This window comes from Apteryx rowi, unplaced genomic scaffold (assembly GCF_003343035.1).
Source record: "Apteryx rowi isolate R43461 unplaced genomic scaffold, aptRow1 scaffold_110, whole genome shotgun sequence".
In the NCBI taxonomy this organism is placed as follows: domain Eukaryota; kingdom Metazoa; phylum Chordata; class Aves; order Apterygiformes; family Apterygidae; genus Apteryx; species Apteryx rowi.
This window is the reverse complement of record NW_020447309.1, coordinates 58,181-72,127: the sequence shown is the minus strand read 5'-3', so window position 1 is coordinate 72,127 and position 13,947 is coordinate 58,181. Positions and strand designations below refer to the sequence as shown.

Genomic DNA, 13,947 nt, shown 5'->3' with positions numbered 1-13,947 from the left:
CTGAAAAACACAATAAAGGTTACAAATAAGAATACATTTGAGCAATTAAGCAATTTGTTAAGTTAACATTAAAAAAATACAGTAAAATACTGCAGTATGGTACCTATTGGGTCTTTTGCTACTACAGGTCTTGATGGCAAGCTTGGTTCTCCAAGTCCAACTTCATTTTCGGCACTGACGCGGAATTGATATTCATGACCAGGGATGAGATTTGTAACCTTCTTGCGTCTCTCTGGGATTGCAGTCTTAGTAACAGGAACCCATCTCAGTGATCGTTTCTCTTTCTTCTCTAAAATGTATCCTGTAATTGATTTGCCACCATCATACTCTGGTGGATTCCAAACTACAGTCATCTCTTCTTTGCTAACTCTAGTGACCTCTGGAGGGTCGGGGCGTCCAGGTCTATCATATTTAGTTTTTGCAATAATTGGCTGTGTTTCTGTTGGTGGACCAGTGCCCATTTTATTCTCTGCACGGACTCTGAATATATATTCATTACCTTCGATGAGGCGTGTCACATTTGCATAGTTTGTTAGGACAGAAGAAGAGTATGTAGACCAAACCATACGTTTGCTTTCACATTTTTCTAGGATGTAGTTTTGTATTTCACAACCACCGTCATCTTCTGGAGGGTCCCAAGTAACAGTACATCTATCACATGAAATGTCAGTAACTTTCAAGTTTCTTACAGGACCTGGTTTATCCAAAACAATAACAGTAGCATATGCTACAAAACTACCAGCCGTATTAGTTGCAGTAATCACATATTTCCCACCATCACTACGCTTTGATTTTGTGAGAATAAATTTAGATGTGTCAGAAGTTGTTTCAATTTTGACTCTTGGAGATCTGGTTAGATCTGTGGCATCTTTGTCTTTTGTCCATACAACTTCAGGCTGTGGTTTTCCTCTAAGTCCAGCCTCAATTCTAATTGTGTCACCTGCTTTTACAGTCAGCACCCCACTTAACTTCAAGTCTAGCACTGGTTTCTGCAGATCTTCTTTTACAACAACTTCAGCTGTTCTTACCCAGTCACTTTCACCTGCCTCATTCTTGGTTTGAACTCGGAATTGGTAAATTTTATTTTCAACACATTTATCTACCATATAGTGTGTTTCCTTAATACTGCCTTTGTGCACCCTTTCCCATTCATCTGAATCTTTCAGTTTTCTTTCAACATGGTAACTTAAATTGGGGCTTCCACCATCGTAATCTGGTCTTCTCCATTTCAGATATACAAATGTCTTTCCTTTCTCTGCAATGTGAAGATTTTCTGGCTCTCCAGGCTTGTCAATAGGATTGATGGCAAGAATGGGAGTCTTGGTCTCAATGCAAGGACCTGGACCTATTTTGTTTTCTGCACAAACTCTGAAGAAGTATTCACGGTTCTCTATAAGATTTGCCTTTACTAATCGTTTAGTGATATCAGAGGAGACAATTGACCATCCTCTCTGGTTTGGTTGTCGGTACTCTACTATATAATTTGTAATTTCTGAGCCACCATTATCCACTGGATTCTCCCAAGCAATCATACAAGAATCTTTTGTGACATAGCTTATTTTCAGGTTCTGACATGGTCCAGGTCTATCTAGTACATTAACAATGGCAAAAGCTTGAGCATATCCGCAGCTGTTCTTAGCTGCTATTATATATTTGCCATGATCAGATCTTTTGGCTTCTTTCACCTGCAGTTCAACATTAGGTAGATCGTGAACTATTTCAACATGCTTTTCTTGGACTAGCACTTTGCCATCCTTAGACCATGTTATGTCAGGATCTGGCCTGCCTTTTACTTTCCCAGTAATATGAATTGTTTGGCCTACTCTGACAGTGATTATGTCTCGACAGGTCACATCTAGGCTTACTTCTGGAGGAGAAAGAATATCCTTTGCAAGTACAGTTTCTGCCAGTTCTCTTGGTTCTCCCTCTCCCACAATGTTGACAGCTTTTATTCGGAATTTATATTCATTTCCTTCTATTAACCCAGGTACTCTAAAGGCACATTGTCTAATGAGTTCATCTTTATTAATCCTATTCCACTGTGTAGTTCCAGTTTTCTGACACTCCACAATGTATCCCAGAATTGGGCTGCCACCATCTTTGAAGGGCTTTGTCCACACAAGATCAGCCATTTCTTTGGTTTTGTCTTTTAATTTTGGATTAATAGGTGGTCCAGGAGGAGTGATAGGACGTGATGCTTTTATTGGATCAGAACTCGGAGATGGTTTGCTTAAGCCCACCATGTTTTCTGCTAACACTCTGAATTCATATGTGTTACCTTCAAAGAGACCAGTGACTCTGTACTTCATATCAAGTATTGGTGTCTTATTGACACGAACCCATTTACCAGATGCTTCCCGACGTTCAAGTATATAACCAGTTATTGGTGTTCCGCCATCAGATCTTGGCAGGGTCCAAGACACTGTTGCAGCATTTTCTGTAATATCATAAACTGTTGGTTTACCAGGTGGGGATGGTGGATCAAACATATGTTTAGCAACTGTTGGTTCTGAATCAAGGGGTGCACCAATGCCTATCTTATTTTCTGCTCGAACACGGAAAATATATTCACAGCCTTTCTGCAGTCGTGGAATCTTAATTTTTGTGTGACTTGTTCCTGAGCTAACCACTCCCCAAGTTTCTTTCTTTGATTGACGCTTCTCAACAATATAGTTTATTATAGGACTTCCACCATCATCTTTAGGAGGGCGCCAAGAAATAACCATATGCTCTGGTGTTACTTCAAGAATATTAATAGGACCAGTTGGTGGACCAGGAACATCCAAAACTGTAAGATGTAGAGCAACAGTTTTGCTGCCAGCTGCATTAGATACTGTGAGTAGATATTCTCCTGTATCTTTTCTTATACAGTCTTTGATGGTAAGTACAGTTGAATAATTGTCAGTCTCAATCTTGTGTCTGCCTTCTGTTTTAATTTCAGTGCCATCAGTAACCCATTTTGCAGTCGGAACCGGAACACCTCTCATAATTGCAGGAAGTCTTACTGTACTACCAGCTTTAACAACAAGACCTTCAATTAACTTCACATCTAGTTCCACAGATGGAGGTACTGAAATTACAGAAAAATAGAGAGAAATTACCGTATGCTTTTCAGGGGGACTACTTAAAGAAAAAGAGAAAAAAATCAGTGAAACAACATGAGAAACTAAAAGTTACCTAGTTTTTCTTGACACTCTATTGGTATAGTTGTATCTGGAAGACTAAGACCGACAATATTTTGAGCTTTCACACGGAATTTGTAAATCTTTCCTTTTTGTAGGCCTGTAACAACACAGTCTAGCATGGGGACTGTCTGGAACTTAGTCCACTCCTCTGCACCATCTTCTTGATATTCCACCAAATATCCAGTTATCTCAGCACCACCATCACGATCTGGTCTATTCCAAACAAGGGAAACTTCAGTCTTGTCAACATCTACATGATGCAGGTTCTTCGGTGGCCCTGGAGGATCTTTTAAAATGTAAAAACAAAGTGGTTACTAAGATGGCCAGTCTATGGTATCAGAGTACCATGAGCACATGGGTACCAACAAGATCGACAAAGTGAATCATATAACTGAACTTACGCAGTGGATCTATAGCTTTAATTGGCTTGAGAGTTTCCACATATGGACCTCTACCAAACTGATTCTCAGCTGCAACTCGGAAGAGATACTGAGTGCCTTCCATCAGGTATTTAGCCATGTGACTGCGTTTCTTGGAGGATGATGAGATGGGTACCCACTGTGCAGAAGCTACGTCTTTTCTTTCCACCACATAGTTGGTAATGACAGAACCACCATCATCTTCTGGCTCCTTCCAAGTGAGGTAGCAAGAATCACTTCTAACTTCACTGATCTGAAGATTTCTGGGTGGACCAGGCTTATCTAATATTGTCAAAAAATAAATCTATTATGTATTTGATAACAAAAGCATATTTTACAAAACTGAGCARTTTTCAAGAGAATTAATGTATTTTTTTATCATTTTTAGTCCTTTTTCTACATAGACTGCATATTTTGTGATTTCTTATATCTCGGTTTATTAATATTTTCCAGGCATTCCTTTTTTTCTTAATCTCTAATTAAATAATGAGAAACATGCAGTATAGAAGGAACACCAAAAAGATTACCTAAGACAACAACTTTTACTGAAACGGTCTTTGATCCAGCTGGATTTTCAACAGTCAGGGAATAAATTCCACCATCTTCATGGACAGTGTTACGAATTTCAAGCTTACTGCCAACTCCTGTAACCTCAATATCAGCTTTTGGTGAGACCTCATGATCTTCTTTCTTCCAAGAAACTTTTGGGAATGGAACACCTTTAATCACAGCACTGAGTCTCAGGGTATCTCCAGCTTTTAYGTGTTGTTCTCTGGCCATATTAGCATCAAGTATCAGCTCAGGAGGTTCTGGAATCAAAATTATGGGTTTTTAGAAAATAAGAAAAAAAAAATCTTCTCTTAAGTAAACTTACATGATTTTATTATACTCACCAAGTCTGTCCTTTACTTCTACTGGATCAGGAACATAGGCTGGTTCTGATTCACCTGCTGCATTGACTGCCTTGACCCTGAACTTATAGGTCAAACCCTCAGTAAGACCAGTGACTTTATATTTTGTTTCAGGACAAGAATCTGCTGTTAGATTAGCCTTTTTCCAGTCTTCATCTCCAACTTTCTGATACTCAACAAGGTAGCCAATTATCTTGCCGTTACCATCATGGCGTGGTGGTTGCCAGGACAAATCAACTGAATTTTTTGTTTTATCTACTGCTTCTGGGTTAATAGGTGGACTTGGCTTTGCTGTTAAAAAAAAAAAATGAAAAAAGGAAACCATTAAAATTGATTTGTAACTGAAATGAAGAGCACATTAAAATTTGAATGAGAAAATTTAATACTTTACCAATTGGATCTCTAGCAAAAATTGGCTTTGATGGTGGACTAGGATCACCAACACCAATTTCGTTTTCTGCTGAAACCCGGAATTCATATTCACAGCCTTCAAGGAGGTCAGGTACTTTGAACTGAGTACTGGGGAAAATCGGATCTTTGGTAACTCTGACCCATCTAGTTGCCATTGTTTCCTTCTTTTCTACAATATAGGTTGTTATTGGCTTGCCTCCATCATATGGTTTGTTCCAAACCACCACAGCAGAGTCTTTGGTAACATCCTTAATGATTGGTTGCTCAGGTGCATCAGGAACACCTGAAAAAAATTAATGAGTTCATAACGATAACAGATGGAGTAAAGATTAAAGTATTAAAGTAAAATAGCAAAGGAATGACGTACTGAAACGGTCCTTGGCTTTCATCTCATCAGAGATGAGAGGATCACTTATGCCATAAAGATTTTCAGCATAAATTCGAACTTGATATTCTCTTCCTTCAAGCAGCTTAGGAATTTTGCATGTTGTCTTAACTGTAGCAGATGTAACTGGCATCCACAGGTCCCTGTGTGCATCCTTCTTCTCAATGATGTAATTTGTAATTTCACTGCCTCCGTCATCTAATGGAGGTTTCCAGGAAACTACCATATAATTTTTATGAACTTCATCAAATATAATGGGGCCTACTGGGGGCGATGGGCGATCTATTAAAGAAAAAAGAATCAAATCCATTCTTTTATATGAGCTTCAAATAATGATATAGATTAAACAGTGTCAATACAGTAAATATATCATGCAATTAGAAACATGACCTCATCATTTTATGTAAGGAATCGAGACATCTATTCCTCTTTAGTACTTGTTTGGCTCACTGGATTTAATTAATTAATGCTTATAACATGTCTGGTGATTGACATTTTCTATGCTGTTGACATTCTCTGAATGTGAAAACATTAAATTATTCATGGTGAATAAACTAAGCCAGAAGTTAACTAAGTACTCAAAATCAATAAATAGTATTTCAGCATAAAAAAGAGGGCAGTAAATCAAAATATTGTTATAAATAAAACATTTTAATTTTTACATTTATATAATTCAATGAATTCTAATCTCTATTAAAAAATAAAGACAAATCAAATCAATCAGTAAAACCTACCAACAACATTAACTTGACAGAATCCTTTTCTTGAACCCGTGCTGTTCTCTACAGTAACACAGTATTTGCCTGAGTCTTCACGGACAGATTTCAGTATCCCCAAGCAAAGAGTTGTAGGAGTTGTCTTGATCTTTGTACGATCATTTTCTTGCACAACAATATCATCCTTTAGCCAAGTAACCTTTGGTGCAGGCTTGCCTGAATAACGTCCAGTCAGGCTGAAAGCTTCACCAACCCGAACAATAAGCTTGTCTCTAAAGTCAAGGTCAAGTGTCGGAGGAGCTGAAAGATAAAATTAAAAAGTGCAGTGCCCCAAAATGTCAGCAATAGTAGTAAGAAAAAGTAAGAAATCACTAAATGTGTCACTATTTTCAAAATAAATTTGAAAAAGATACATACCAATTTCATCCTTGCATGTGATTGGTTTTGTGCAAAATGATGGCTTGCCTTGCCCCACAATATTGCAAGCACTCACACGATACTCATAGGTGTCACCCTCTTTCAAGCCTTCTATAGTATATTGCCTATCAAGCATTTTCTCCTTTGTAACTCTGTGGAATTTCTCTTTTCCAATGAGACGGCTTTCTAGAACATACATGGTGATGTCCGATCCTCCATTATATTTTGGAGGGTTCCAAGTCAATGTAACAGAGTTCTTGGTAACTGCTTTTACCTCCAGGTCTTCTGGACGGTCAGGAACAGCTGTGAAAAAACACAAAAATACAGTAAGTGCATTTTTATACAGATTTGTCTCATGTGACAACAATCCAACCCCCAAAATATACTTACTTATTGGATCTCTGATGACAAGCTCTTTTGGTGTCTCTGTGAATGGACCCATGCCAATTATATTCTCAGCTGCAATTCGGAAAAAGTAGGCTTTCCCTTCAGTGAGTCCCTGAACAGTAGCATTCTGTCTTGTAACTGTACAGGTTACTGGAGTCCAAGCTCTATGGTCAGATTCACGTTTTTCAATTATATAGTTGGTAATAGGAGAACCACCATCATCTTCTGGAGTAAACCATGTCAATTTGCAAGAGTCACCGGTTAGGTTCTCAGTAAGGAATGGCATGCCAACAGGGCCCGGCACATCTAAAAGCAACAAAGAAATGAAATGTTTAAGTATACATGCTGAATGTTATAAAACTCTATTTGTTCACAAGCACTGAAGTTACTATTTACCTAGCACATCAACAATAATGGTCTTCTTCCGTTCTCCACCTGCATTTTTAGCAAGAAGAGTGTATACACCCTGGTGGCTCCGTTTGCAATTCTTGATGACCAAAGAAGAACTGATAGCTGTTTCTTCAATTTTAGCTTCTTCTGGTAAAGCTCTGTCATCCCTGCTCCAAGTGACTGTTGGAGCTGGTTTTCCTGAGACATATGCTATGATCCGAATTACTCCTCCAGCATGAACAACAATTCTGTCCCTGACACTTGCATCCAAATTAATATCAGGAGCCACTGTGAGAGGTAAACAAAATATTGCAATGAATTTCCTTCTTTTTTCCAAGCTGACTTAGAAATAATAAAAATGTAAATGTAAATAATAAATACCAAGTCTGTCCTTCATTTCAATAATGTCTGTAACTTCTCCAGGCTCTCCTATGCCAGCAACATTCACTGCTCTAACTCTAAATTTGTAGAAACATCCTTCTTTTAATCCTGCCACAACAAACTTGGTTCCTCTAATTTCTTTATCTTTCACCTAGAAAAAATATTATAACATCAGGCAACATCAAGGTATCATCAATTTCTTTGTGATGTTTGGAACAAATCTTAGATCAGATACTATTGGACATTTACAAGCACACAATGCTCTTAAGCATAAAGAGATCTAGTTCACATAGAAGTGTTCAGGGACTGTGTAAAGAAATACAGGATAGGGACATCCAAGCTACTCTTCTGAAGATTCTCTTTTTTGATAATTGTAGCAGGTACAGAGGCTACAGTAGTCTGTGGTCTCAGAAGAATGGCATCTGTTACTGTACAAATAAGTTCATATAAGTGAGAGTGGGGATAAAATGGATTGTTTGGTCCTTTCTAGACCCCCTGTATGGAGCCTGTTTACCTGGAAATTGTGCAACAAATTTAGGTATTACTTAGAATGCACCAAATGTTTGTAGAGATGCACAAAATGGCCAGGGTATGCATCAGTTAAATTTTCCTACTGAAAAAAGTAGGAAAATGTAGGGATGTATTAGTTGCAAATAATTTGGCACAGCCTTATAGCAATGTGACTCCTTACTTTTATGCCAGTTCTAACTTGTTCTTGTCTTCTGTTCTTTTATCACTGATTACCTACATACTTCGTCACATCTTTAAATACAGAATTTAAAAATTCTAAGTTTAGGAAACTGCAATGTTAACTTGGCACTCAATTACTTACTGTTAAATTTGGTCTTATATTTTAAATATATGAAGATAAGTATTGTGCAAAAACATTAATGTATAGAAAATACCTTGCATAATGAAAATTTGTAGAAAATATATTTTCTGATGGAATTTCTTTAGATAGAGACACAGAGAGAAGAAATGCAGATTCTATTATAATATTCCACCTACCCTTTCCCATTCTTCCTTTCCTTCCTCTTTATACTCAACAATGTAGCCAGTGATCCTAGAACCACCATCCTTTAGTGGTGGAGTCCACTCCAAGTCTACAGAAGACTTTGTCCAGTCAGTAACTTTTGGAATAGGAGGGCCAGGTGGGGCTGGAAAATATCATCACATCATTACAGCATAACAATATATTCTATGTTTTCATTAGAACATTTTCAATTTCAAAAATAGGAACCTAAGATATTTACCAATAGGATCTCTGGCAATTGCTGGATCAGATGGCATGCTTGGTGGACCAACACCAGCTGCATTAATAGCTGATACACGGAATTGATATTCAGAGCCTTCAATAAGACCTGTAACTTTGTATGAAACACCTAGTGTCATAGGTTTGATAGGATCACGGTTAACCCTGGTCCATCTCTTTCCAGTAGTTTCTTTGCGCTCCAACCAGTAACCAGTTACAGGGGAGCCACCATCATATTCTGGTTCTTCCCAGTTTACAGTCATGGAGTCACGTGTTATACTGCTAACTGTTGGCTTGTCACATGGTCCAGGAACAGCTGGGTAAAAAAAATTTACACACAGCTTGTAAAAATGCCAAAGGAAGGTGGAGACAGCTAGAGTACAAAACAGGACTATGCAAACACATGATCACAGTTCGATAAGGTGATCAGCCATCTGCATGAGACTCCTTCCCTCTTTCACTTTGCCATCCCTCCTCTGGTACATATACCTCTGTGCAACATAAAATATCTGCCCCTTAAACAACAACTGTCAAGAATTAATTTTTCTTGCCTTCCTGGATCAGTACCTTTTTTCAGTGCCCAGGCTAAACTTCCATGTTTTAGGAATGATTTTCTCTTGTCAGACTTTACATAAAAATGCTAATTTCTTTAATTGCCCTTATCTTCTTCCAAAATTGAAGACAGCAAATTGACTCTTCCAGAGCTATAAGGTCAATAATGTCTCAGCTATAACAGAATGAGCCAAATCTTATCAGATTAATTCCTATCTATGTATTCCAACCTTAAAAAGCTGGAGATTATATTTTAATTTATAACAAGGAGAAAGAAAAATATTTTAAGCACTCTGAGTGCTTTAAAGAACTAACTACTAATGCTAAAATTCTTCAAAGCATTCTAGAGAATTTACTGAAGTGAAGAGAGAAAAGCAGTAGTGGTATTAAACAGTTGTGGTACATGTACAAGAGTATGAAAACAATTTGCATCATTTGAAAGCATATTCCTACTTACTGAAAAGATTTCTTGCAGTTTCTGGTTCACTATCCAGAGGTTCTCCAATACCATATTTATTTTGTGCCATAATGCGGAACACATATTCATGGCCTTCCATCAACTTGGGAACAGTGAAGATGCATTCCTTAGGTTCATTAGTAACAGGTACCCATGTCCTCCTATTTGCTTCTTTTTTCTCAATAACATAGTTTGTAATCTTAGAACCACCATCATCTAATGGAGGAAGCCATGATATTGTCATCTTATCAGCCAAAATAGATTCAAATTTAATAGGTCCCACTGGAGGTCCAGGACGACCTAAAAGATAATTTTTTGTAAAGAATTAATTCAAACGCAATTAAAATAAAGTAACACATGAATATAATCTATATATGTAGTGTATAAAAATTCTTGATATCTACCCAGCACATTTAGTCTCATCTCCTTGGAAGCAGTTCCCAGATTATTTACAGCAGTTATAGTATACAAGCCTGTATCACTTCTGCGAGACTGCTGAATCAATAAAGTGCAAGTATCTTCACTGATGAGCTTGTTGACGTGCTGATCATACAGTACTGGTGTTTTGTCATCTGGTTTCTTTGGAGAAGCTTTCAGCCATGTTAATGTGGGGAATGGTACGCCCTTTATCTTGGCCACAATGTTAACATCTGTTCCTTCTTCAACCTCCATAAATTCTGTGAGTTCAATAGATGGTGGACCTACAATGAAATATTGAAAAAAAAATTAACATAAAAAATGCTTCATAGTTGTAGAATGGAATTTGTATTTACTGGTATCAATCAGTACTTACATGTCTGGTCTTTGACAACAAGTGGGCCAACAGTGGCTGATGGCCTGCTAGGACCTGCTATATTTACAGCTTTGACCCTGAATTCATATTCTCCACCTTCTACAAGATCCTCAACAGTAAACTTTGTTTCCTCCACATCACGTCTGTTGCATTGTTTCCAAGTCTCTTTCACCTCTCCAGTACGATCCCAGCGGAGACATTCAACATTATAATGTGTAACAGGAGCTCCACCATCATTCTTTGGTGGTTTCCATGTTAAGCTCACCGTGTTCTTGGTTACAAGGCCAATCTTTAGCTTAATAGGTGGATCAGGAGGATCTTTAAAAAGGAAACAGAAATGTGAATAAATCCATTGTACAGCACTATCTGGTTTTGAAGGAATCAAGTCAGTTTTATTTCACTTACGGATTGGATCCCTGGCCGTGGTCCGTTGGATAGTTTCTGCAGGAGGGCCAACACCAAAACGGTTTTCTGCACGTACCCGGAAGAAATACTCTTGGCCAGATATTAGATCAGGTACAACAAAGGAAGTGCTTCCACAGTTTGCATTGACTTTTGTCCAGGCTTTCCCATCAATTGTTCTTTTTTCTATAACATAGCCTCTGATTCTATCTCCACCATCATCATCTGGCATCTTCCAAGAAAGTTTACAACTTCCTCTTGTGATATCACTTACTTTTAGGTCTTTTGGTGGACCCGGCACATCTATTAAGGTAAAAACACAGCAGAAACAATTTTACATAAATATATAGAAAAATAAGAATAAAAACTCTTATTTGAACACTTCAATATGTGTAAGTCATACCAAGGACATTGACTCTGATGTGAACAGTTTTTTGTCCTGCTTTGTTCTTTGCTGTAATACTGTATCGTCCAGAATGACTTCTGTTGCACTCAGGGATGGTAATCACTGAACGTGTATCAGTTGCTTCCACCTGTGCATTATAGAAAGATAGAGAAGTTACAGATCAACTTTAATTATTTACATATGAAAAATGTAACAATACAAAAATTATTTTCTTTACCTGAGCTTCTTCAGGTATATTATGACCTCCCTCCTATAAATAAAGGGAAATAAAGTAAATATAAAGGGGATAAACTTAAATAGCTAGAAATAGATATAGAAAAAAAAGCTTTTTCTTTTATTAACCTTTGCTGTTGTCTTTGCTTTTCCTTCAAACTCCCAAAATGTTTTTGGAACTGGACGACCCTTGATAACAGCTGGGATTTTAATTGTTGTGCCAGCACGACAAGAGAGAAGATCCTGTGCTCCAATGTCAAGGAAGATTTCTGGTTCCTCTGCAAAAATATTTTAATATGTAATTTTTTAGAGCTGCTGAAAACAAATTTCTCCCAGTACTGGGCTAAATCCCCAGCCAGGCATGCAGAATGCATGTTTATGTGAGAACAGGCTGAGTGCGCCTAAAGAGAAGCTGGGAAGTGTATAAATAAAGTGAATTTGTTGCTGTCATTTCTTCATAAAATACATAGTATTTGCTCAGTATGGCTGTAGGCACTCATCAGTTTTCTAACTGATCATGCCCTGGTGATGGTCATCATGCCACTTTCCAAAATATGTATCAATCTTTTGTTACATTTTTGCATAATTATTTGATTGTTTTTGACCTGGGCCTGATTGACATTCTGTGTGAAGATTCACAGCAGTAGGTGGCATTTCGATATAAATAATTAATTCCAAGAACTCTTACCTAGAATATCTTGGACAGGTATTTCGGATGTTGCAGGACTTGGTTCTGACTCTCCAGCAGCATTTACAGCTTTCACTCTAAATCGGTATTTTCTGAGTTCTTTCAAATTGGGAACAACACATTCACATGTAGGAAAGAGTTTGTCTCCTTCATTCACCTTCTTCCAGTCAGTACTACCTTCTTCTTGCATTTCAACAATATATCCTTTTATTGGACTGCCACCATCCTTTTGTGGAGGCTTCCATGCAAGAGCTATAGTTGATTTAGTTTTGTCTTTGACTTCCGGGCAAGATGGTGGATCAGGCACAACTTGTAAAACAAAAGCAAGCAAAAATTACCTGAGAGTTAGTGTCTGTATTTTTCTGAATAGCTTCTAAAAGAATGCAAGTATTTTCATTTTTTTTCTATCATACCTAGAGTATATAATGCTAATTATACATAGTCTAAATATATTTAAGAACATGCATAATAATTACATATATTGCATATATTACATAGGAGTACTTAAGATACAATGCATAAAGATTAAACTCTAATATTTTAACAATAAAGAAAAATAATACTTTAAAAATCAGATTTTGAACTTAAATAATTTTATTCAGCAACGTTTCCATTGGTGTAATCAGAGTTTACATAAAAGAGGGTAAGAAAATTTAAATTAGGGCTAATTATCTTAAAAACAGTGAAAAATAACAAATCAGGAAACCACTTGGCATCAATTACATTTTTTAGCTTAATGCAAACATAAAGCATTGGATTAGTTGCACTAAATTCAATATAAATTGTGGTAGTATGTTGTGTTTCTAGTGTAGCATAGTGTAACATAGTCCTTAAAAGTAGTCATAGAAACTATATACTTACATATGGGATCTGCTGCTAAAGCAGGATCTGATGGTTCACTGGGAGGGCCAATTCCAGCAATATTTTCAGCCATAACTCTAAACTGGTATTCAACGCCTTCAGCCAAACGAAGCACATTAAACTCTAGACCTTTTACTGATGGTTTTGTTACTGGAGCCCTATTAACGCGTGACCAATAGACACCTCCCACCTCTCTCTTCTCCAGCCAGTAGCCAGTGATTGGGGCTCCACCATTGTGCAGAGGAGGCTCCCAAGTCACCAGCATTGATGATCTAGTACGATCTAAAACTTTTGGCTTTCCAGGAGGCCCAGGAAGGCCGTAGGGATCCTTAATAACGACTTTTTCTGAGAGGCATTCATCACTTATTCCATATTTGTTTACAGCTCGCACTCTAAATTGGTATTTTTCATTTGTTGCAAGATTCCATACCTGAAAAATAAGATTTCAATCACTATTTGGCTGCTTTCAGAATAAATGTATTTGAAGTTAATTAGGGTTTTTGGCTTTAAATTCTCTGTCTCGGAATCTCATTGACCTACCTATCTGTATGCAACTACACAGCTGTATGTAATGTCCTAGGGATACTCTCATTTTGTGTGCATAGAACAAACATTAATAAAAATGTCATCATGTTTCTCTTTGCAATTGGTAAAGCTATAAATAATTCTGGGAAATGGAAAAAGTCTTCTAAACTCAGATGAAGTTAAGTGGCAAGAGAAA

The 13,947-nt window shown here is 37.3% G+C and overlaps 1 protein-coding gene across 1 annotated transcript in view; it reads right to left on the bottom strand.

The window, feature by feature from the left end:
• TTN (titin) overlaps positions 1 to 13,947 on the bottom strand; it is a gene marked incomplete at its 5' end in the record, with an annotated part of 127,906 nt that overhangs the window by 56,803 nt on the left and 57,156 nt on the right. The window contains 23 exons of the mRNA XM_026075142.1: positions 104 to 3,070; positions 3,178 to 3,471; positions 3,587 to 3,886; positions 4,132 to 4,413; positions 4,498 to 4,806; positions 4,907 to 5,209; positions 5,294 to 5,593; positions 6,046 to 6,327; positions 6,445 to 6,747; positions 6,835 to 7,137; positions 7,228 to 7,509; positions 7,603 to 7,753; positions 8,611 to 8,759; positions 8,856 to 9,170; positions 9,864 to 10,163; positions 10,268 to 10,564; positions 10,657 to 10,974; positions 11,062 to 11,361; positions 11,462 to 11,591; positions 11,682 to 11,714; positions 11,807 to 11,955; positions 12,366 to 12,674; positions 13,227 to 13,656. Of these exons, the coding sequence (XP_025930927.1) occupies positions 104 to 3,070; positions 3,178 to 3,471; positions 3,587 to 3,886; positions 4,132 to 4,413; positions 4,498 to 4,806; positions 4,907 to 5,209; positions 5,294 to 5,593; positions 6,046 to 6,327; positions 6,445 to 6,747; positions 6,835 to 7,137; positions 7,228 to 7,509; positions 7,603 to 7,753; positions 8,611 to 8,759; positions 8,856 to 9,170; positions 9,864 to 10,163; positions 10,268 to 10,564; positions 10,657 to 10,974; positions 11,062 to 11,361; positions 11,462 to 11,591; positions 11,682 to 11,714; positions 11,807 to 11,955; positions 12,366 to 12,674; positions 13,227 to 13,656 (8,806 nt within the window). The remainder of the gene's footprint in view (positions 1 to 103; positions 3,071 to 3,177; positions 3,472 to 3,586; positions 3,887 to 4,131; positions 4,414 to 4,497; positions 4,807 to 4,906; positions 5,210 to 5,293; positions 5,594 to 6,045; positions 6,328 to 6,444; positions 6,748 to 6,834; positions 7,138 to 7,227; positions 7,510 to 7,602; positions 7,754 to 8,610; positions 8,760 to 8,855; positions 9,171 to 9,863; positions 10,164 to 10,267; positions 10,565 to 10,656; positions 10,975 to 11,061; positions 11,362 to 11,461; positions 11,592 to 11,681; positions 11,715 to 11,806; positions 11,956 to 12,365; positions 12,675 to 13,226; positions 13,657 to 13,947) is intronic.